Genomic DNA, 24,998 nt, shown 5'->3' with positions numbered 1-24,998 from the left:
AAATCAAATAGATAGAACAGCACTTGGAGTTAACATTTCTTTGTTTTGATCTGGATTTGGGTTTCTGGGCACTGTGTTGCATTATACAGATTAGTGTTCACGTTTCAGATCATGGTCTGTTCCGCTCAAAAAATATTGATGACATCTGACTGACTGAATGTATTATATGATTTAAGCAGATACCAATCTTTAATTGCTGTGGGATCTCTCACAGGTTTAATCCTGTCTCTTCCTCTTCTTTGTCAGGTGTCCACACTCTTCAATCGTCTGACACCTGTGAGCGGAACGATGAGACCGAATCGTTTAGTCTTTTTTCTCGTTACAGTTACGATGCAAACGCTAATGAGAAATGTAACAATTCACAATCACTGGATTTCATCACTGAAACATCAGACAAGCTTCAGAAGTGGTGCCCTGACTTGCTGAAGAAATGTTTGCAGTATGGGAATAAATCTCTTCTGAGAATAGGTGACGTAATTTGCTTGAGTATTACAAATTTACTTCCCATTAGTGTTAATGTGAAGTAAGAGAAATGCCTACTGGTGTTATTGTTGTTTCTCCCTCCAGATCCCCCCTCAGTGTCTCTCCTCCAGAAGACTCCCTCCTCTCCAGTCAGCTGCCACGCTACAGGTTTCTACCCTCACAGAGCCCTGATGTTCTGGACCAAAGATGGAGAGGAGCTTCATGAGGACGTGGACCAAGGAGAGATCCTCCCCAACCATGATGGATCCTTCCAGATGAGTGTTGACCTGGACGTCTCATCAGTCAAAGCTGAAGACTGGAGGAGGTACGACTGTGTGTTTCAGCTCTCTGGAGTGAAGGACGACATCGTCACCAAACTGGACAGAACAAAGATCAGGACCAACATGGGTAAGAATCAACTCAGAGGTGAAGAAGGTGGGAAACACATCTGATTCAGTTTATTACAGGGTTTACTGTACTTCATCTTCTCAGCCTGTGATTGGTTTGTTGTTGTTTCTCCAACAGGGAGCTCCACTCTACTGAATGGCATCATCATTGTTGCATTCATCATTCTCTTCAGTTGTTTCGGTGTTTGCGTATGCATCTACAGAAAGAAATGTGGTGAGAAATTGAAACAAACTGTTTTGATGTTTGACTTTGGTTTCATCCAGATTTGAGAGGTGAAACAAACTTCAGCTTCCAAAAAAATCAGTTTTTTTTTTCAGTTTAAGTGAGAGCTGCAGAGTTCAGAGCCACAGTTTGATGGAGAAGAGTGGATAGAGGGGCAGAAATAATCTAATCTGAACAAAAGGCCGAATTATTCCTATGTCACTGAGCTCTGCTGATTTCAATTGGAACAACTGAAGTTATTTGTGTTTTCTCTTCATTTCAGCTGGGTATCCTGTATCTTGTACGTTGCGCAAGTGTTTTCTGTTTTGTCTGTGTGTTGGCATCATTGCTGCAGTCGTCTTTGTCTTTGCTGCCGTTAGACTCAAAGCAAATGGTGAGAAACTTAAAGAGAGATATTTTCTCTTTTCTTCTTTTGATTTTAGACGTTTACTTGATGCTTTATCGATTTATTTGAAAAGTGAAACAAAGTTCAGCTGCCAACAAACTCAGTTTCAGCAGCAGTGAGAGCCGATGTGTGGTTGTGTGAGGTCGTCATGCAAACTCAGTACATTTGGAATATGAATTTTGCAAATGTACCTGCAGTATTACTGAATCAATGTGTCAACCAGTTGTGAGGAGCAGCAGGGAGCACTGGTGCAGTAAAATGCATTTCAGACCCTTTTAAAAGCTGCTTGAATGTTTACAGAATATTTTCAGCACTTTTTTCAGCACTTCATTTTCAATCAGTGTGAATAAATACTCTGTTTGATCTTTCAGTTCTCCCGAAAGTCGCTGGGATAGGTCTCCTGCTGGGAGGGTGCATTACTGGAGTAATCTTCTGCACGAGAAAACAGAAGTGAGAAACAACTCTTGTTCTCTTTTCAGCGACCAACAGATGTTGGCGTTAACAGATGCTTGGGACCAATTTCTGTATTACATTTTTCATCTTGCACCATCGCCAGGTCCAAACTTTAATGAGAGAAACTTTGGTTCATGATCAAACACAAAACAAATGCTGCAACCACACTTTGTGTTTAAGGCCAATTACCATGCTAACACATCAAAGTAACATGGTTTTTATACAGTACCTGCTAAATATTAACATAGCACTGTACTTAATTCCTTCTCCACCAATTAGATTTAAGGGTGTTTCAGTACTTTGCCACTAGATGGCAACACCACTTTCCCACCATTCTGTAATCTAGCTGTTTATTCAGTGTGGCTGTGAAGACTTTTATAATAAATAAAAAAAAGTTGTGTTTTTTGTGTGATTTTCACTTCAATATGAAAATGTTTGACTAATGAACTTCTTCTTCTGTTTTCAGCTGAACTCCCTGCACCTCGTAAGTACAACTTGTTTTTCCTCTACTGCCTCTGAACACATGAACGTTACAGTGGGTTAAAGAGCTTTAACTAAACTGTCCAGACAGGAAGTTCAGTGTGTGATGATGAGTGGACTAACAACATGTTTGTGACTTTTACAGCTCCTGGTGACTCTGAACTCACTGAGAACCTGAATCCAACCTGAAGCTCTGGGATTATTTTCTGTAAACAGAGTCTGAGTGACAGCTGCTTTTCTACTCTGAAGCTCTGAGAGTGTGTTACGGCCTCCTCTCTCCTTCCTCTGCTCCTCTCTCCCCGCTCCGCTCCTGTGTTTCTCTCTCCCCGTTCCAGTGCTGCTGCGTGTCCAGGTGTTCGAGACCAGCAATCACCACACAGTGCTGGGGGCGGAGTCATGGCTTTAAAGGGATAGTTCACCCAAAATTCAAATTTCACTCATTATCTACTCACCCTCATGTTGACTAAGAGCTGTGAGAAGTTTCAGAAATTGTTCCGCCAGTCAGTGCAAATCACGTGAGATTTGCACTGACACAGGAAGAGCAGTGAACTGAGACACTGGGAGCTTCCGCTACAAACAAGCTTAAAATATAGACTTATTTAATTTTCTTCGGAACAATTTCTCATGTCGGGGCTTCAATACAAGAGGGACATTACAGACAAGCAGTATGGAGGTATTTGGATGTTTTTTGGTGTGTCTTTTTGGACGAAGAAAGTTGGTATCCATTGACAACTATATGGACAAATACTGCTGCGCGGACCCCCCCATAACTCAGAGAAGGCACGGAGGACTCTGAAAATTCTCACAGCTCTTCGACATGAGGGTGAATAGATAATGAGTGAAATTTGAATTTTGGGTGAACTATCCCTTTAAGAGGAGACCGGTGCCTGGCAGTCTCTCTCACTCTCTCTGGATGTAGTCCTGTATCTGGCGGCGTGCTGCACTCGGTTGCGGTGGGCCAGGGTCAGGTTCAATATTGATACCGTTGGTGCACATATTTGAGGATTTACACATTGTAAATCTCCATACTGATCGTCTTTCAACAATCTCTGAAAATTAATTCATTTGTTATCCCAGGCCAGTTTAAAAACATGATCATAAATATGCACGCTTTTGAATGCAACTGCTTCAAAAAATCCTAAAAATTCTTGATAATGAGTGATCGTATTGCTGTTTGATGTATTTTTATGATTACTGTATTTGTTATGTGATTGTTGTTTTGATTTGATGTGCTCTCGACGTCAATGGAAATTAGGGTTTACCCTCAATGGCTTTCGAGATCTAAATAAAGGTTAAAGAAAAAGAAAAAGAAAAGTATAAGTTCACTAAGTACAGTGGAAGGCTGTCATTCTGTATTTTGGTTTGGATAGCTTAGCCTTGTCTGCAAAGCTCGCTTTTGTTTCATTGTCTTCTTTTATTGCCTTTGACCGTTTTGCTCAGAGAGGTTAGTTTAGTTAACCCTTTTGGTTTTATTCTTTTCTTTACGTTGACAGCTCCCTCCTGGTCCCCGTCTACCGAGGTGCTACCCTTTGTTCATTCTTTTGTTGAAGAACTTGTTACAATAAACGTCAATTGACTAACACCAGTTACATCTGGCTATTTTATGTACGTCCTTTTCCCACACACGAGCTGGGATGTAACACTGTGTCATCTGTATATTTAGGTCTGTACACAAATGTGAAATAAATATATTACACATCTATAACCAATCCGTCTTTAGACTGAGAATCACCCACCTAATTAAACACACTGTCAATCAGCTTCACTGAGTTCATCACAGTTGTTTCTGTGTAAAATTCAGTGTGAGCCTCTGTTTCCTGTTTCTATACCTGCATCGACTTTTCTGTCTTGGGAGCAGATTGTGGTTTTTGACAATAAGTCGCCGAGAGGATTTGGAAAGTCGACACCCGACTGATTCAGGGAGAAAGTCGCCAAGTTGGCAAAACAAAGTGAAAATTGGCTGCAAGGCAGGGGGGTGGCACCATAGGCATGTCAGGACAACGATTCCACATTCCAGTTTTTTTTTTTTTTTTCAACTAAGCAGACTCGATTCATTTAATCAACTGATCTCAGTCTACAGACAGTTGATTGGTCAGACTTTGTTTTGCTGCTTGTTGGAACAAGAACCTGCAGTCACACAGCCCTTTCTGGAATAGTGTAGACATGCCTATAGCGTAACCATGTGCTGAGCTCAAACACTTCAACCTCCCTTCTGAGGACACAGTGATGTTAGAAAAACAAAATGGATACATTACTTTTGTTTCTTCTTCTCTGTCACAGTTCATCACCAGGTAGGATCACATTTAAATATTTATTCAGAGCTCTTCACTTTACTTTCATCTCAGCTTTGGATTTTACTCACTGCTTCACGATTTGGTTTCACTTTTACTGTAGGGGAGAGTGGGGTAATGTGATACACCGGGTAATGTGAGACTGTATCTAGAAAACGGAACACATTTATGGTCATCTGACCATTATGTTTTCAAGCCCCTTCCATTTCCCCAAGGCCATGAAGAAGAGGACCTCATGATGCTGTGGAAAGCATGTTTTTTTCACAAAAATATGATTTTTGCATGTAAAAGTAAATTTTCTTGCTGTCAACTTAATCAACTGTTGTGCCAAAGCAAATTGATTCAGGTAGAAAAACGTATATGATACACGATGATGAACTCCCAACACATAAAACCATGTGATGATGCTAAGAGAGGTCGTTTTTTCTAAAATGGGAGTGTGTAAAGTGAGACAAATGCTGCGGGGTAAAGTGAGACCATGGAGGTATTATAATAAATCCATGAGTGAGACACTGCAGAGCACACCACACACAGAGATTTACACTAGAATCTCGTCCCCCAAGCCAGAAATCTTGTGTGATCAAACATGATCTGTAGCTGTCATGGTTATAATAGTGAACAGGATAAAAAGCTAAGTTTAAACAAGAGCTAATGGCTGAGAAGAATAATAATAGTTCATGGCAACATGTGTTTAAAAGGACTGTGTCATGATTATAATACTGAATGATAAAATGTTGTTTAAAACAGGATATAATGTCTGAAAATAATAATAATTAATGGTAAGACCTGATTAAAAAGATAGTTCATGATTTTCATATGTTAATATAGCAATTCATTACAAAGAGTGAGTTTAAAAAGAATAATAATTCATTGTTTTCATGTGTCTTGAGTTAAAAAGGTTAAAATGAAGATCGATCATCTATTCGGTGTTCAACTGCTTTTGCCTGGCAGGTATAGAAGACGACAACAGAGACAGTAGCTGTGTCCCAATTCAGGGGCTGCAGCCTTCGGAGGACCCAGCCTACGCGGTCTCCGGAGGCAACGGCTTCGGAGGCTCCTCCGTCGGCTGCATCAACGGTCGGTAAATGGGACGGTCTAGCCTTCAGAGCATTTCCTGATCCGAACGTAAACAACGGCCGAATGTAAACAACGGCCTCACGTTAAACATTTAAAAGTGCCGCTTGTAACGGCTCTACTGCTCTTCCGCTCCTCCTCCTCTTTTTTTTTTTTCAAGAAGTAGAATCAATACAAGGGCAGTTATCATTAATATACTAATAAACAAACCATTGAACAGCAGCCGGGGGGGGGGGCTTCAGGCTATTAAGTGAATAGAGAATAAAGAGCACAAGTAATGTGTTTTCATAGCTTTCTTATTAAAAGTTGTCACACACCTCCGCTCCTCACCTGTGCAGCCAAAGCAGAGCTCGGCAGCGGGCAGCCACACCTCCAAGCCGGCCTACAGCACAGAGCCGGGTTACCGTGGCTACAACACAGAGCTGCTCCGTTCGATAGCTAACGGCTAGGTTGCTAATAACAACAACGGTGCAGCAAAGCATCTTGGGATACGGGAGGCTGCGAAGGATACTCGCGGTGCATCCTCCGAATGCAGGGGAAAGGAGGACGCATTTGGAGGCTGCATTTGGAGGACCCTTCGAATTTAGACGAATTGGGACAGCCTTTGCGCAGCGCTGTGACGTAATCGGCCTTCAAATGCACCCTCCGAAGGATGCAGCCCCTGAATTGGGACACAGCTAGTAACAGCACTTATAGATAAAACTGTTTTTTATATCACTTTCTGTTTATCACATTTTACTTACCTTTGATCAAAATGCACTTGTATAAGTTATATTTTTGGAACTTAAATTGTTTTTATTTTCTTCATCAAGTCTGTGGCGAAAGTGCTGCACAGTGATCGATTGTTGATGCCTGTTTCCGTGTTGTCGGAGAAGCAGGTTTATAAACCGTCTTTGGTATGGCTGACTGATGTACGGTGGCCCTGAAGTGCAAAACACAACGGCAAATCAGACAACAACGGCAAAAGAGAAAACACAACACAAAAAGAGAAAACACAACGGCAAAAGAGAAAACACAACACAAAAAGAGAAAACACAACACAAAAAGAGAAAACACAACGGCAAAAGAGAAAACACAACACAAAAAGAGAAAACACAACGGCAAATCAGAAAACACAACAACAAAACAGAAAACACAACGACAAATTACTAAACAACGGAAAATCAGAAAACACAACAACAAAACAGAAAACACAACGACAAATTATTAAACAACGGCAAATCAGAAAACACAAAAGCAAAACATTTTGGGCAATACATAGCGGCCTCTGTGCTAGTCCCGCTTGTCTGGCGCGCTGGCGGTGTTGTCTTTCCGGTTCAAAGCACGGACCAGGGGCCTCATTTATCAAAGAGGGTGTAAAACTGCTACTACATTTTTGCGTACGGCGAAAAGACGAAAATTGCGTACACTCAAAATATTTACACCTTTTTCAGATCAATCAAACTGTGCGTACGCACAACTCTCCGCAATTTGCCTTTGGTAAATCACACCGGACCCAAGAATGGTGCACACGTGAACACACCTCTTACTCCACCCCCAGAACGCCATATATGGTCAGCACGTGCATATTAATTAGCCATGTGGCTCTGTGGAGCGGCTACAAAGTGACAACAAAGTGGCAACGGAGACAACGGGCGGAGGGCGGGGGAAAGAAGCGGAACTTCTCCGAAAGCACATACACGGCGATATCGGGAAATCAGTCAGAAAAATTATCTTGCATTTTTATAAGCTACAATAAAAACCAAAACCTCCCAAATCTCAACAAAAGGGAGCAGAAAGAAGAAGAATCTTCCTAATCTGCCCCTTTATCCCAGAAAATCTTTTTTTTTTTCTTTTTTTTCTTTACACCTAGATGTTAAAACAATGTAGCCTAAAGCAGGACGATAATTACCATTACTTTGCACGCCTCCCACTACACAGTTACAGCTCTACTGGACTCGGTTTAGGTCATTTTCCATTAACGTTACGTTGTCTCACTCTTTATTCTCTCGTCAGCTCCAAACTCACGTGCACCTCGTTAACTCAGGTGACAGATTAATAACAGTCTAAGTAGCTGCAGATCAGTGTGCGCTGCTGCCGATGTGTTTTTAAACTTGGATGGTTTGATCCTTGTCGGACATCACACATAGCCTATAGCCTAATCAAAAAAGCAAAATCCTCAATCCGCTCTGTTTATCAATTAACATAGAGCCTAGTGTTATTATAGAGCGGGTTGGATTGCCAGCATCAGCGGTCCACCACTACCACAATTACTTCAAAAAAAATCCTACTGTGCTCTTCTAAATGTACTCCGCTCCTCTCTCCCTCTCACACTGCAGTTCTCTGACTCAGCAACGGTGTCGCCAATTCCTCCTGTTCCTCAAAAAAGGCGTAAATCACGGTACGCCAGGGTCAAAATGGGTGTAAATGTCCGCACTTTTCCCCGCCAGGTTTTGGTTTGATAAATCCCAAATTTGGCGGAGAAAAGTGCGTACGCACAAAACGGGGGAAAAAGGGTGTAAAAAAAGGTGTATCCACAATGATAAATGAGGCCCCAGTTCTTTTGTCCAATCAGCGATGATTCATGTCGCCCGAGGGCATAGATATATATACTGACTAGATGGCGCGTTCTGCTTCTCAGTCAACACGGCCGCCATCTTGGTCCGGGGTTCTGACCATAGACATAATAAACGTTTGACCAGCAGTCAGACCCGGTCGGACCCTTGTAGAACACATTTCAGTGTATTTATGCATGTGGGTGTGTGTCTGAGTATCTAAGTGTATGTTGACTGTAATACATAAAAATAAAAAAAATTCTAAAAAATTTTCTAAATTATTTTGTTGTTGTTGTATCATAAATACATGTCTGACATTTATAATAAACCAAACAGCTTGAAAATCGGATGAATATTCGGTGAGTTATGGTGATTTTAATGGTTGATAGACCTCTGCCTCTAGTGCAGGAAGTAGACACGGCTTCCCCCTGACCAAGATGGCGGCCGCGTTGACGTATTCCACTCAATTGATAGCTTTCATGTGACGTCACGGCCCGTATGGAACGCCCCCCTGGCGGTCAAAACAATCCACTTCCCCGCTGTCCGCGGCTTAGGACAAGGCAGAAAAACACACACTGCTCCCCGCTGCTTCAAAAATACCGGCGTTATGGCCCAACTGGTGTCTGATTTAACTGGTTACCGTACCGAACAACAGCTGTGCTGCACTTCCGTCCGCAGATTTGTCACAAATTCACAAATCAAGCCGCAGTTCACATGTTACTGCAGCCATATGCTTGTTTGAGTGAACCTGTTCCTCCAATCTACGGACAGTCAGCGCCACACTACTCTCACTCTGCACAACACTGCACACTATGACAAAGCCTGTCATGTTAAAGTTACGAACTAATGGAAAACACTCTGAAAATGCGCTAAACAATACCGGTCATCGTCCTCGCCGCGCCGCGGTCGGTCCCGACCCCCGTTACCGTGTCGCTGCTGCCGCGGGCGGTGCTGTTGCCGGGTGTCCAGTGGCGGCGGTCCCGCCGGGTTACCGCCGCCGCCGCTGTCGGACCGCCGTCATCGTTGCCGTCGGTAGCGGTGCGTAGCAAAGCTCCGGGGGGAAGGGGGGCAGCTGGTCACCGTGCAGCCCAGCACAGGGCTGGTTTGTGGGTGAGAGGAGCAGGGAGCCTGGGCTCAGTGGGCTGGAGCTCAGACTGTGGAGCTCAGCGGAGCTGCGGTACCAGGACGGTGTTCCCACACAGGAAAGTTACAGGTACATTTCTACCACTTCAATGAGTTCAGAAACATTATTTTAAGATCAAAATACTACAAAATGGGGCTTTTAATCAGAAACCAGTTGAGCCATAACACCGGAGGTATTGGTTACAAGCGGTGGAGGATGATGGATTCTCCACCAGGTAAATGTAAACATCGCCCAACTCGAGCTTCGGCAGGGAACTGGTCATCTTAAACAGCTCGTATACAGCAGCTGGTGTTGAATATGGGTCACAAGTGCCCAAAACTTCAAAGTTGTTTTTATATCTTTCTTTCTCGGCTGCTGACAGATCATTTAAGTCATTACTCGGTTGTTTGTCCGTTGCGCTGCTATTTTGGAATGTTGCTTTTGACCGCCAGGTCCCTGGGAAGTGACGTCACTGAAAGCTATCAATAGAGTTGCCTGGGAACGCGGCATCTAGTCAGTATGGCCCGAGGGTACCTACCTTTTCCGGTTTGGTTAATATCGTTGTGTTTTCTCTTTTGCTTTTGTGTTTTCTCTTTTGCTTTTGTGTTTTCTGATTTGCCGTTGCGTTTTCTCTTTTTGTGTTGTGTTTTCTCTTTTTGTGTTGTGTTTTCTCTTTTGCTTTTGTGTTTTCTGATTTGCCGTTGCGTTTTCTCTTTTTGTGTTGTGTTTTCTCTTTTGCCGTTGTGTTTTCTCTTTTGCCGTTGTTGTCTGATTTGCCGTTGTGTGTTGCACTTCAGGGCCACCACACTGATGAGATTACACACTGGCTGCCAACGTGTCGTGCGCGTGTAGTTTTTCCACCTTTTTACTTTATCTTTTCCCCGGCAACGGGGCGTAACATTTGGAGGCACCGCTGGGATAGTGTGCAGCGTGGTTAAACATCTATGAGAGGTGTCCCCAGCCGTCACACATCCTTTAAAAAAAATAAAAAATAAAAAAACAACCGGGACTATCGGAGCATGTGAGTAGTCGGCCGCCGTGGGACCCCGACCGTCTTCGGCTGCAAGTTATCTGAGGTATTGCTACATACCAGGAGAGCTACTGCTAAGAAGATAAATCGGTACCACTAGCCGATAGCACCCACATTTTGCTAGAAGAATGGCGTCGACGGAGATAGAGAAACTACAACTCAGAGTTATAAGAGAACTGTGTTTGCTGCCGAAAGAAAGTTTATTGGGGCTGTGTGACTACCTAATCCAAGCCGGAGCGGAGCTCGAGCATGTTAGCAGCAAAGGACGGACGGCTCTCATCACGCTAATCTCATGCTACATCCAGAGAGAAGAGCTAGAGGACCTTGAGGATCAAGGTATTACTCCATCTGCAAGACAAAGTCACCGAGTTACAGTCTCTGTGTAATGTTAGTGCAGCAAAACAAGCGGAGGAGCAGCAGAAAAAGAAAGATGAAGAGGAGGAAAAATTATTAAAGGAAATTGAAGTTTTGCAGCTCCAGCTAGCCAGCAAACAGAACGAGAGAGACAACAAGGAAAAAAGAGACACCAAAAACAACGGTTACAACAGACAGGTAACACAGAACACAGCCCACAATTCTCCCCCTCATCACTGGCACAAAGACTTTAAAATTGCTGGACAAATCGGTGAGCCTGGCCAAAAAGATAAATTGACTTTTTCAAGTTTAGCTCGCCAGATTGAACATGGTCTGAGTAAGGGGTTTCCAGAACTAGAGATTGTGGATGCAGTGATTAGAGCCATAGCGCCTGGCATGCAGCTTCGCAGCTATTTGGAGGGCAAAGTGAACTTAACCTTACCTACCTTGAGACGAATCCTCCGTTCACATTACCAAGAGAAAAGTGCAACTGATCTCTACACACAGCTGACTTCTGAGGTGCAAGGATTAAAAGAAACCCCCCAGAACTTCCTCATCCGCACTCTCGACCTGAGACAAAAGATCTTGTTTGCCTCGCAGGTCTCCAATATGATCCTGGGCTCGTACAAAGAATGTTTCTTCACACTGTGTTAAAGCAGAAGTAAGTGATATATTTGTGTTAATATAAGACTTAAATAGTTCTATCTTCCGACAGCAATCACTTACATAGAGTGTTTGGTCTGAAACACGGGTCTCTCAGTCCCTCTGCTCTGCTCTGAGCCGAGGAGAAAACATTTATCGTATCCTACAGTTTTTATCCAATGAGGAGAGAGAACGGCATGCAGGGCTGTGTGTGCAGCCAAGGGACGCCGTGAATGTGGCGACGTAGGAACGAGGACTGTTATGGTGCGTTCAAGGAAACTCGTATTTTTCCGACCGTGAAGTGGTACCAGTTCGATCTGGTACGAGTTCACGGGTCTGAAGTTACGAGTGGCCGTTATAGTGACTTTCACCGGTAAAACAGGTCAGAAAAACACGAGTGGGTTGCCTGAAACGCTACAAAGTCGTAAGTCGTGACTTGAAGCTGTAATTTACGATTTCAAAAGCCTGCCTGGAACGCAGCATTAGCGAAAACGACCGGACCACTTACTTCTGTTTTAACTGGACTCCAGAACGACAACATTAAGCGGGATCTTCAGCCTTACTTGGAGCAAGCTGACATCTCAGATGAATTGTTGCTTGAGAGAATGAACACTGCATGTGCCTATGAGACAGAGAGACAGATGAAAAAGAAAATGGCGGGGCAACAGAAACCTGTTACTACACTCAGCACAGTCAAGTGATGTTCCTGCTGTAAAGAATGAAAAACCAGCTACTCAACAAAATCCTAAAGTTTCCCCTGTCGTTCTCTCCCAGCTTGAGGAAATTAAATCTGAGATAGCTGTGCTGAAAGAACTGAAAGTTGAAGTGTCTCAAATCAGAGAGTCCATGCTACAGCCCCAGCACGCGCCCAGACCACAGCCACCAGCAGGGGGAGCAGATGGCACATCAATGCATCATGCAATTCTCAGGTCAGCAGATGCAGGATTTGTCACAGAGCTACTGGTTCAATGCAGGCCCTAGACACCGAGGTGGAACCGCCCAGTACCAGCAAAGATTTGCCCCACAACGCAGCTTCCCTCCACCCAATCGCAGACGAGCGAGGAGATGTTTTGGCTGTCATCAGAGCAGAGCTGAAGATTATTGCACACACTGTTACAGGTGTGGCAGCAGCGAGCATTTCCTTGCTGGATGTCGAGTAAGAGGACAGAGACAATTTGGAGGTGAGCCTTTAAACGGAGGAAGGTCATTCGCACGGGACAGGGAGTGACCCATCACACAGCAAGGTCCCAGCACTGCGCACACTGTGGACAGAAAGGAGAAGGGGTAATTCTGAAACAGTGCACATCCTGTAAAAATGTACTTTATTGTTCTAGGCCATGTCAGGTTGATAATTGGGCTGAACACAGAAAACATTGTAAACCTCTCTCATGTATGACTGCAAACGCCACCTCAAAAAGAGAAAAACAAGCTCCGTTGGTAGGAGAGAAACACATGGTTAACTGCTTCATCCAAGGTCAAAGGGTTCAAGCTTTGTGGGAGGAGGTTCCCAAGTGACAATAATTGACGAGTTATGGAAAGAAGTGCACTTACCAGACACAAGACTAAGAGACATTTCTGACATTTTGGATGTGACACCGGCCCTAGACATAAAGGCAGCAAATGGGGAGAGCATGCCATATACAGGTTGGGTGGAGATAACTTTCAGGTTAGCTTCCGGTGCTGCAGCTAAGACCGAAGTAATTGTTCCCACACTTGTAATGAAGGGTGGTAAACTTGCTCAACCAATCATTAGCTCAAATGTAATTAAAATCATTATTGACAGTGAAATGAAACAATCAGATACTACTCACAGGCAACAGCTAAGCAAAACAGTGAGGGCAGCATTCCCAGGCCACACAGACACTTTTGTAAGACAAGTAACCGCTGTTGTTGAGCAAGTCAGTGTCAGGCAAGCAAATGAGTATATAGTCAAGACAAAAAGGGGGAGAGTCAACATACCCAGTGTTGATGCGCACAGATACATACATGCACTTATGGATGGACTGTTTCATGAACTGAGTGCTGACACGCTTACAGATACACATACTGTACCTGAGACAGTCATGAATGGACTAATGAACAATCAGAGTATTGATACACATGTGCCACGCACTCCTGAACTTTGAATAAGCTGAGTGATTGTATACACTGTTGAATGAATGATTGATTTGATGATGTTATGTACAATAGCTAAATGCTAAACATTATTTACTTACCTTCCTCACCTGTTGGTTGAGATGTCGGGGACGACATCTGTGTTGTAGGGGAGTGTGTCATGGTTATAATAGTGAACAGGATAAAAAGCTAAGTTTAAACAAGAGCTAATGGCTGAGAAGAATAATAATAGTTCATGGCAAAATGTGTTTAAAAAGACTGTGTCATGGTTATAATACTGAATGATAAAATGTTGTTTAAAACAGGATATAATGAATGAAAATAGTAATAATTCATGGGAAGACCTGATTAATAAGATAGTTCATGATTTTCATATGTTAATATAGCAATTCATTACAAAGAGTGAGTTAAAGAAGAAGAAGAATTCATTGTTTTCATGTGTCTTGAGTTAAAAAGGTTAAAATGATGATTGATCATCTATTCGGTGTTCAACTGCTTTTGTCTGGCAGGTATGGAAGACGACAACAGACAGTAACAGCACTTATAGATAAAAATAGTTTATTTTATATCACTTTCTGTTTATCACATTTTACTTACCTTTGATCAAAATGCACTTGTATAAGTTATATTTTTGGAACTTCAATTGTTTTTATTTTCTTTATCAAGTCTGTGGCGAATGTGCTGCACAGTGATCGATTGTTGATGCCTGTTTCCCGTGTTGAGAGAGAAGCAGTATGGCTGACTGATGAGAATACACACTGGCTGCCAACGTGTCGTGCTCGTGTAGTTTTTCCACCTTTTTTACTTTATCTTTTCCCCGGCAACGGGGCGTAACATCAACAGCTCTGAGCTCCATGAGAGACTGAGTCCAGAGAGCTGATGAAGACTGGGACACTTCATGTGGAACAAGTCAACCTGACATGGACTCTTCACACTTCCTGTTGGCAGTCGGACCCCCACCTGGCAGCACATGATGTTTAACCTTTGGGAGTGTACTTGTAGACTGACAGTGTTCATACTTCTTTACACCGTTAGTCCCATTCACATACATTCATACAGCTCTTGAACCTACATGCCAACAACTATTGGATGTCATTATTTGTATTTCACATTTTCTCCTCTTACCACAATAAGCCATTTTTCATACACAACTTTCTTACAACAAAAAAGAAAATAAATAATAAAAACAGCTTAATCTGAACCTGCCTCTAGTTTCAGAGACTTTTACCAGACCTTTCAGAAAAAACAAACAAAAAAACAACACACAAAAAACAGAATGTTTGTTATTTACTTATGTATCAGTGTGTTTCTCAACGGAGATAAAAACATCCTCAGTTTAAATGTATTTAGTTATCAGCAGTATCCTTCAAATATCAAATGTACTGTTTTTTATATTTTCAATAAAGTCTCCAATTTTTTAAAGGTTGTGGTGCCATATGTTGGTAAAATGCTTCATTATTTGCGGGGTATTTAATTTGACATGGATACCAAATGACCACTGGAATTATGTTTTATTTTTGTTATTCAGTCCTATTTCAATCACTGTCAGAGTTTATGATTCATGTTTCTGTATAAAGTTCAGTGTGATCTTCTGTTTCCTGTTTCTGCAGACCTCTCTGTCTCAGCTTGCTGCTGCTAAAGTCTAAAACACACATAGTTTCTCACATGAAGATATTTACATAATTATAATGATGAACTTTATTCATGAAGCATTTACCAAATCATTGATCACACGCTGTCTTTAAAGGCAGCAGTGTCTGCAGCAGTAGTTGTACTTGAAGCAGCAGCAGCAGTATTGTCTTTATAATCATTGAACTGGGGCCAGTTAACATCAGGTTCATCAGGAACCACAAAGCTGCTGTTCACACAGTTGGTGACTGGAACTGAACTGACTGATCACACAGCTGATTGATCTGTTAATATTACAGCAATGAAAGAGGACTCAGACATTTGATTTGTCCTGTCGCTTATTATAAATTTTTTTTATTATCAGAGAGTCTGTAAATCATTACATTAGATTGAACCTGTCACAAGACTCCACAGCACTAACACTTCAACCTCCGCTTGTGGAGACACAGCGATGTAAACAAAACAAAATGGAGAAGTTACTTTTGTTTTTTCTTCTCTGTCACAGTTCATCAGCAGGTAGGATCACATTTAAATTGTTGAACTCTTCACTTTACTTTCTACTCAGCTCTGGATTTTGCTACTATGTCACACTGCTGCATGACTTGGTTTAACTTGTATCTCAACAGGATTTTACATTCAGTGTACATGTAGGTTTATTTCCAAATAAATAAATAAAAACTGTTTTTCCTACAGTGAAACACTCCCTGAAGTTTTTCTCCACTGTATCTCATGGAGTCACAAACTTCCCTGAGGTTGTGGCTGTCAAGCTGGTTGATGACATTGAGACTGGCCACTGTGACAGCAACACAAACACAGTAGAATCAAAACAGACCTGGATGAAAACAGCTATGGATGAGAATCCTGAACATCTACGGTGGTACGTTGGACATTGTTTTGAAAGTACTCCCAACTTCTTCAAAGCCAGTATTCACAGTCTGAAGCAGCGCTTCAACCAGAGTGGAGGTGAGTATTAAGACTATTGTGTTATTTTTACTGCTTAACTGCTCTGTTATAAAGAAACTTCAGAGCCTCAACACTAAAATATTACAATGGGGTAGAGTGAAGTTCAAGTTAAGCTCATCACAAACAATTGAAAAATAATTTACACAAATTGGAATATATCATAATTTTCTTGATCAGGTCAGTTGATAATGTTGATATATTTGTGCATATTCCCAAACTTCCCACATTCACTGTTATATCAGAACCAAGTCTCTGTCTCTGTCTCAGGTGTCCACATTTTACAGAGGTTGGGTGGATGTGAATGGGACGATGAGACTGGAGACGTTACTGGTTTTCAACAGTATGGTTATGATGGAGAAGACTTCCTGTCAATGGACCTGAAGACTCTAACATGGATCGCTCCAAAACCACAGGCTGTCGTCACCAAACTGAGTTGGGATGCTGACAGAGGGAGGATAAGACAGAATGAGTACTTCTTCACTCAGATGTGTCCTGAGTGGCTCAAGATGTACTTGAGATATGGGAAGGACTCTCTGATGAGAACAGGTAGTCACGTGACCTGATGTGGGAATGAGTTGACTTCAGTGAACACATAGACTGACCTTAACAGGAAACAAACCTTTTGCTTTGATTTAAACCAAACCCTAATTTTGATTATTAGTCTATCATTGGGGACATGGCTCTACGTTGATCTGTCCTACATTTTGGTTCAGAGTAAAACATCTCAACAACAGTCACATTGATTGAAATTTTCCAAAATTACTGATCAAACACACACTCTTCTTTTTGTCCAGTTTCCTCTCGCCTGCATGTTGAATTTCTTAATCTTTTGAATCACTTTGTTCCCCCCGCCTCCAGTCCGTGCCTCAGTGTCTCTCCTCCAGAAGACTCCCTCCTCTCCAGTCAGCTGCCACGCTACAGGTTTCTACCCTCACAGAGCCCTGATGTTCTGGACCAAAGATGGAGAGGAGCTTCATGAGGACGTGGACCAAGGAGAGATCCTCCCCAACCATGATGGATCCTTCCAGATGAGTGTTGACCTGGACGTCTCATCAGTCAAAGCTGAAGACTGGAGGAGGTACGACTGTGTGTTTCAGCTCTCTGGAGTGAAGGACGACATCGTCACCAAACTGGACAAAGCTCACATCAGGACCAACATGGGTAAGAGTGACATCAGCAGCTCCTGAATGTGACGTCATGTCTGTGGTTTGTTGGGTATTTTAGTCTTTGTTCTACAGTTGAGCTGTGAATTCATCTCCAACAACAGTTGTGAACATAGATACAGTGGTTTAAAAGCTGAGCAGCTCATCTCTTGGTTAATAAACCTCATCAACTAAGTGCAGCAGGGCAGCACTGTGCACAAACTAGAGATGGTCGACAAGTTTCCAGAGACAATAACCTGCTGCCTCCACAAGGGGGCAGTAAATTACCAGATGAATGCAAACAGACATCAGCTCCTACACTCTTGTGTTCTGACCTGTTTATCTGTTCTGGTCTTAAAATGTGATGTTTTATATTGACCAGAGAAGCCCAGTAACACCACCGTCCCCATCATCTCTGCACTGGTTCCTCTGGCTCTCGTCCTCATCGCTGTCACTGGATTCATGGTTTATAAACAGAAGAAAGGTGAGAGAGAAAAGTAGACAGATGATCTGATTTAATGACTCTAACAATAGTTTGATTTTAGTCTTTGAGTTTAGGTCAATCAACCACATCCTGTCATTTACAATGTCTTTTCTCTCATTTTCAGCCAAAGACCGTCCACCCAGTACGTAAAAGAATATATATTTCAAATTATCTCATACAGTAACTTAGATTTTTGGATAATTGTGTTGATTTTCTACATTTAGGACTGTTGTATCTAAAAGTTGAGTGCTGGTTAAATGGACTTTATACAGTTTGTCACAAACAGTGTGTTTCTGATCTTACAGCTCCTGAAAACAGCTCTGAACTCTCTGAGCGTCTGAATCCAGAAACCTGACTGACACTCGATCAGGGACCTCACATTGGATCGAAGAAGTCAACACTTTGAAATGTGTCACATTGTCCAGCCACAAGAGTCTTTTGTTTGTTTGTTTTTTAAGTACAGCAGGTTCATTTTAATATAAACCTGGTACTATAAGTAGGCTACCACTGTCTTTTCTTTTCCATTCTCCTAAACAGTCAGGAGCTGATGCTGGACTAAACCTTGACACTAGAGCCAAACACAGGATTTAAGACTAAGTGCCAACCTGCATGATACAAGGTTTGCTAGTTGGGATCACCAGCAAAGGAGCCACTAAGCAGAGTGATCAACCAGCTAACTCTTAGACAATTGTCCATTGTCTGATTTCTAAACAATTGTCCACTGATTGATTTCACACTTCACACAGACACAGACACACACACACACACACACACACACACACACACACACACACTTTCTTTCTCACACATATTCACACCTGTCTTGTTTGTAGTTTAGGTTAAATATATGTCTTGTAATTCCACCTTCATACTTGTTCAAATAAATACTTTTGAACCCGTTTGCTGGTCTTTTTAATGTCGCATGAAGGTGAATCTTGCCAACCTCTGCAGAAATCCTTCCACTTGTCCCAACTTCTGATAAGGTAATTATTGTCATAGTTATTAACTTATTAATCAAGGTTACAAATTAATAGTTAGGCTACTTCATGAGATTGATTTACTGAATTTTAAATCTTTCTTACACCAGAGTTGAATGACAAACCTTAATTCTTTAGAGACTAGCAAGCTAGCAACAGAACCAGACATGTGTCATTGTGTCATTGCTCAGGTTCAAGTAGCCCATAGCCTTTTAGTAGAAGCACAGACAGTACATAACTTCTAACAGGGAAACGTAACTGAAGGGTTAAGACAGACAGACAACAGTCGGAAAGACAGTGGTAAGTGTTAAACTCATGCAATACCGTGGTTTGGCCAGTAGGTGTCGCTTAGTCGCTAGACGTTTCTAACGGACTTGTTCCTGGGTTCCTGGTCAGGTGAAGTATGACGACCTGTACAAAGATATTTGGACTCTTCCATCCACTGATGATCAAAACAATGTGTGTTTTGTTTTTTGATTCAATTGCTCTACCCCACTCTGATGTTATTGTGTGGACACACTGAAGTTTCTTTATAACAGAGCAAGTAAGGCTGTACCTACCTCCACTTTCAAACTATGAATACTGGCCTCTTTGAAGTTGGTTGCATTTTGTAGTTCCTCTTGGTTTATTTACATGTGTTTGACTATGCAGAAAATAAATCACTGATATGATTTCAAATTAGTATAGAATAAAAAAAGTAGGCTATAGAATTTAGTTGCTACATGGAGTTTGGAGATTTTTATTCAAAAGTAACATCAACAATAAAGGAACAATACATTTGATGCCTGATAAATTGACATCTTTTGATGCAGTGTTTTTTTCCTAGAAAAACTTAAAGTGCTTTACAATATAGTCACATTCAACCATTCACAGCACTATATCTACATCTGACTGGTACATCACACACATTCACACTCCAATGACACATCAGGCTCAAAGTTTGGGTTCAGTATCTTGCCAAAGGATACGTGGACTGACAGGAGGTCCAACCATCACCTTTAGTGATTCTGTTCTAAAACATATGACCACGTCACGGTTTCAACAAAAAAATCGACCATGGGATACAACCGAGAATCATGAAAAAACATTCTACTTTTACAGATACACAGGTGATGTATAAATGCCCCAGCTACACCAGCTGTACTATTTTGAAGGAAAACAACATTAAGTTGTTTTATCTGGATAATGTGACACATGTTAAAGTGTTGACTTCTTCCATCCCATGTGCCATCACTGATCGAGTGTTTGTCAGTCATGTTTCTGGATTCAGACGCTCAGAGAGTTCAGAGCTGGTTTCAGGAGCTGTAAGATCAGAAACACACTGTTTGTGTCAAACTGTGGAAAGTCTGAAAACCTGAAAATTAGTGAGAGAGAGAGAGATCATTTGAAAGAATATATTTTACTTACGGGATGGACGGTCTTTGGCTGAGAGAAAAGACAAATCAGTTGTGAATGACACAATGTGTTTGATCAGCTCCTCTACTCACTCAGACTCATTTTTTAAACTCAAGCTTGTTTGAGTTTTACAATCTGAATCTGGATAAAGATTTCAGCTCAAAGACTAAGATCAGAATACATTGTAACAGTCATTAAATCAGATCATCTGTCTACTTTCCTCTCTCACCTTTCTTCTGTTTATAAACCATGAATCCAGTGACAGCGATGAGGACGAGAGCCAGAGGAACCAGTGCAGAGATGATGGGGACGGTGGTGTTACTGGGCTTCTCTGGTCAATATAAAATATCACATTTTAAGACCAGAACAGATAAACAGGTCAGAACACAAGAGTGTAGGAGCTGATGTCTGTTTACATTCATCTGGTAATTTACTGCCCCCTTGTGGAGGCAGCAGGTTATTGTCTCTGGAAACTTGTCAACCATCTCTAGTTTGTGCACAGTGCTGCCCTGCTGCACTTAGTTGATGAGGTTTATTAACCAAGAGATGAGCTGCTCAGCTTTTAAACCACTGTATCTATGTTCACAACTGTTGTTGGAGATGAATTCACAGCTCAACTGTAGAACAAAGACTAAAATACCCAACAAACCACAGACATGACGTCACATCCAGGAGCTGCTGATGTCACTCTTACCCATGTTGGTCCTGATGTGAGCTTTGTCCAGTTTGGTGACGATGTCGTCCTTCACTCCAGAGAGCTGAAACACACAGTCGTACCTCCTCCAGTCTTCAGCTTTGACTGATGAGACGTCCAGGTCAACACTCATCTGGAAGGATCCATCATGGTTGGGGAGGATCTCTCCTTGGTCCACGTCCTCATGAAGCTCCTCTCCATCTTTGGTCCAGAACATCAGGGCTCTGTGAGGGTAGAAACCTGTAGCGTGGCAGCTGACTGGAGAGGAGGGAGTCTTCTGGAGGAGACACACTGAGGGGGGGACTGGAGAGAGAGAGGGTGCGGGGCAAAGAGGGGAGAGAAAGATAAAAAGATGAGACAGCGAACCAGGAAAAGAAACGAACAAAAAAAAGAATGCGTTTGCTCTGTATTTGTGGAAAATTTAATCTAATGTGAACCAGACTGCAGGACTGATAGACATCATCATCCATGTGTTCACTGAAGTCAACTCATTCCCACATCAGGTCATGTGACTCTACCTGTTCTCAGCAGAAAGTTCCTCCCGTAGTTCATGTACGTCTTAAGCCACTCAGGACAAATCTGAGTTAAGAAGTTCTTATCATATTCTATTCTCCCTTTCTCAGCATCCCAACTCAGTTTGGTGACGACAGCCTGTGGTTTCGGAGCGATCCATGTCAGTGTCTTCAGGTCCAGTGATATGTAGTCTTCTCCATCATAACCAAACTGATGAAAACCAGTAACCTCTTCAGTCTCGTCGTCCCATTCACATCCACTCAACCTCTGTAAAATGTGGACATCTGAGACAGAGACAGACAAAACAAATCATAGACATACAGATGGTATCTCCACTGGAAAGAGCTTAAAAAATGTATATTGTGTTATTCGATACATTTTTAGTACTTTTTATATTTAAGTCCCTTTTTTGTCTACACAATGTATATAGTCTATTTTTTTCTTATTTTCCCTGTCGATTTTTGTGGTCTCATTTTCAATACCTATTTATCCTTGATCTTTGAACGGTATGCTTCAGCTGCTAAGATATGTGAATTTAAATCTCTTTAAATGTTTTCTCTCTCTCTCTCTCAAATTCACTTTATTGGCATGAATGTCACAAAGACGGTTGCCAAAGCATAAAGACTCAATGAAACAAAACAATAAACTTCAGAGTTACAAAGTATATATATAGAATTAAATGTTTTCTCTCTCTCTCTCAAATTCACTTTATTGGCATGAATGTCACAAAGACGGTTGCCAAAGCATAAAGACTCAATGAAACAAAACAATAAACTTCAGAGTTGTGCAAAACGGTCCGTTTCAGTGGCCCCTCCCTTTAAATGCAAATGAACCACTCCCTCAGCATTGCGTTACCATGACGATGTCTACTACTAGTACCTATACTGATTTGGCCAAAATGCAGTATGCAAACAAAAGCTAAATCTGCAGTAGGCAAATTGCCAGATCTCCAGTCTGCATCTGACCAGTCTACATTGTGTAATGAAATGCGCCCATGACCTAGTCTCACCCTAACCAAAGATGGTATAGAGTAGTCTTTGCCATGTAGGCTACTGCAACCATGTAACATGTAATATAACTTAATAAAATAAATTACAAATATATGCAGACTGGTCAGTTCATTGTAAAACAGTTATTTATTGATGTAAATGTGGTGATTTGTGCACATAGACTACAGAGCTCTGCAGCACTGCTCCTCTCTATCCTCCTCCTTCTCACAGCTTCACTTTTCATTCAAACTAATCCACCTGCCACAATTGTAAGATTTCATCAATGAGACCAACATTTATCTCCTAAAAAGAATAACCACACGGTGGTAAACGTCTAAAAAACCTGCGGGTATGTTTATTAGCGATGGTTTTCTCTACCGCGATGAGCACGGGCGTCTGCCCGGCCAAGGAGGCCTGCAGACGGACGCCTGCCCGGCCAAGGAGGCCTGCAGACGGGCTCTGCCTGTGTGAGGAGCCGCTGCAGCTCCGGTGCTCCGTCGGTCCAGCGTTACGTCGGTCCGGCGAACAACGTCGCCCCGGCGGTACGTCGCTCCTCACACAGGTACAGCTTCACTTACATGAAACGTCGGCGTAAACTTCTAAATAAAACTTAGTAAAGTGACGCTAAAGCGCTAAAACATGCAGGGAAGAAGCAGGAAGTAGTCCGCTCCGCTCCCCGCTGTGACACCAGGCACAACAGAGCAGCATGGGAGGAGGCGGGGCCGGCTGGAGCAGAGACCTCGGCATGACCATGTAGGGGAGTCTGGCACGCCATGATGTCAACGCCACTTCATATCTAAAAAAAAAGTCAGTACAACCGAGTGTAACACGGTGTGCAGAGAAATCCCAATCATCTAGCAGGGTTTACCTCCAAATGCATTAACCTCAGGATATGACACTTCCACGGCCTCTAGAACCATTATCCAACATTTTAAACATATATAAAAGTCTGAAAAGCTGGAAAAGCATAATAGGTCCCCTTTAAAACAAGGTGATGTCAGACTGAGGAGTGATGATACAGTGGTGATTCAGTCTGATTGGTCGATATCAATATTGTTGTGATCATCAAACTACATGTGACTCTACCTGTTCTCAGCAGAACTTTCTTCCCACGGTTCAAGTACGTCTTCAGCCACTCAGGACACATCTGAGTGTAGAAGTACTCATTGCGTTTTATTCTCAGTTTCTCAGCATCCCAACTCAGTTTGGTGACGACAGCCTGTGGTTTCGGAGCGACCCATGTCAGAGTCTTCAGGTCCAGTGATATGAAGTCTTCTCCATCATAACCATACTGTTGAAAACCAGTAATGTCTCCAGTCTCATCGTCCCATTCACATCCACCCAACCACTGTAAGATGTGGACACCTGAGACAGAGACAGAGACCGTTAAAGGACAGATGATCAGTTTTAGACCTTTCTCACAGTCCTCTGCTGTTCCAGATTCAAAAACTGATAAGTGATCATTATTTAATATCTGTAGGAGCCACAAACAATCAGAGGACTAGATTTTGTGGTTTATACATTGTTAGGCTCGACATCAGTTTCTTAGTGTATTAGTTCATTTCCTGAGGTCTCAACAATGTCAGTGATGAAACACACTTGTTGCTTTATGTTGAAGAGTCACTGACACTGAATTAGTTCGTTATCATTGTTCAGCAGCAAAACAACATTAAATATAACATAGTTCAGACTGTACCTACCTCCACTCTGGTTAAAACGCTGCTTGACATGTTGAATCCTGGATCTTAAAAGAGGCAGAGACTCAAAACACTGTCCGTTGTACCACTGCTCATGTTCAGGGTGATCGTCCAATGCTGTTTTCATCCAGGTCTGTTTTGGTTCCAGTGTGTTTGTGTTGGTGTCACAGTATCCTGCCTCAATGTCATCAATTAATGCAACAGCCACAAACTCAGGGAGGTTTGTGACTCCAGAAGACAGAGTGGGGAAAAACTTCAGGCTGTGTTTCACTGTAAAACAGACAAAGTTTTTATGATAAATATAAACCTTCACTCCTCATAAATGTGATGTATTCAGTCAGATTCAGCTGAAAATCCAGTTAAGATAAAAGTGAAAACAAACCATGCAGCAGTGACACAGGAGCAAAGAGCTGAGCAGAAAGTAAAGTGAAGAGTTGAATAAATATTTAGATGTGATCCTACCTGCTGATGAACTGTGACAGAGAAGAAGAAACAAAATCAACTTTTCCATTTTGTTTTTCTAACGTTGCTGTGTCCTCAGGGTGAAGTATTTCAGCTCAGTAGGCTACATGGTTATTTTAGGAAAACGGACTGACATGACTCTGACGTGTGTCCTGTCTATGGTCCGGACTGCAAAGAGCACACACACTTCATGTGTTGGAGGAAACTTGACTCTCTGTCCGTATCTGTTTACATTCATCTGGTAATTTACTGCCCCCTTGTGGAGGCAGCAGGTTATTGTCTCTGGAAACGTGTCAACCATCTCTAGTTTGTGCACAGTGCTGCCCTGCTGCACTTAGTTGATGAGGTTTATTAACCAAGAGATGAGCTGGTCAGCTTTTAAACCACTGTATCTATGTTCACAACTGTTGTTGAAGATGAATTCACAGCTCAACTGTAGAACAAAGACTAAAATACCCAACAAACCACAGACATGACGTC

General features: G+C 42.2%; 3 protein-coding genes across 3 annotated transcripts in view; 1 reads left to right on the top strand and 2 right to left on the bottom strand.

The window, feature by feature from the left end:
* LOC146978026 (uncharacterized) overlaps window positions 1-21,144 on the bottom strand; it is a 46,368-nt gene extending 25,224 nt beyond the window's left edge. Inside the window, exon 1 of the mRNA XM_085790806.1 lies at window positions 21,089-21,144. The gene's annotated coding sequence lies outside the window, so the exon portion shown is untranslated. The remainder of the gene's footprint in view (window positions 1-21,088) is intronic.
* LOC146978025 (major histocompatibility complex class I-related protein 1-like) overlaps window positions 1-24,211 on the bottom strand; it is a 95,807-nt gene extending 71,596 nt beyond the window's left edge. The window contains exon 1 of the mRNA XM_085790811.1: window positions 24,060-24,211. Within this exon, the coding sequence (XP_085646937.1) occupies window positions 24,060-24,183 (124 nt within the window). The 5' untranslated portion in view covers window positions 24,184-24,211. The remainder of the gene's footprint in view (window positions 1-24,059) is intronic.
* LOC146978027 (major histocompatibility complex class I-related protein 1-like) lies at window positions 15,552-17,372 on the top strand. Its single transcript, XM_085790810.1, has 4 exons — window positions 15,552-15,718; window positions 15,896-16,165; window positions 16,433-16,711; window positions 17,024-17,372. Exons 1-4 carry the CDS (start codon window positions 15,670-15,672, stop codon window positions 17,350-17,352), a joined length of 927 nt encoding a protein of 308 aa, XP_085646936.1. The 5' UTR covers window positions 15,552-15,669; the 3' UTR covers window positions 17,353-17,372.
* Window positions 24,212-24,998: the final 787 nt, after the last annotated feature.

Source organism: Trachurus japonicus, chromosome 11, assembly GCF_045865225.1.
Source record: "Trachurus japonicus isolate A0001 chromosome 11, Traja_1.0".
Taxonomy (NCBI): domain Eukaryota; kingdom Metazoa; phylum Chordata; class Actinopteri; order Carangiformes; family Carangidae; genus Trachurus; species Trachurus japonicus.
Note: the sequence above shows the minus strand (reverse complement) of the source record. Positions and strands in the feature narration are given on the sequence as shown.

What these genes read in the sequence shown, in the direction of transcription:
- LOC146978027 (XM_085790810.1), top strand. Translation starts at nt 15,670, where the DNA reads ATGGAGAAGTTACTTTTGTTTTTTCTTCTCTGTCACAGTTCATCAGCA. An exon ending in GCGCTTCAACCAGAGTGGAG is followed by an intron (nt 16,166 to 16,432) that starts GTGAGTATTAAG and finishes TCTCTGTCTCAG; the next exon opens with GTGTCCACATTTTACAGAGG. An exon ending in GGACTCTCTGATGAGAACAG is followed by an intron (nt 16,712 to 17,023) that starts GTAGTCACGTGA and finishes CCCCGCCTCCAG; the next exon opens with TCCGTGCCTCAGTGTCTCTC.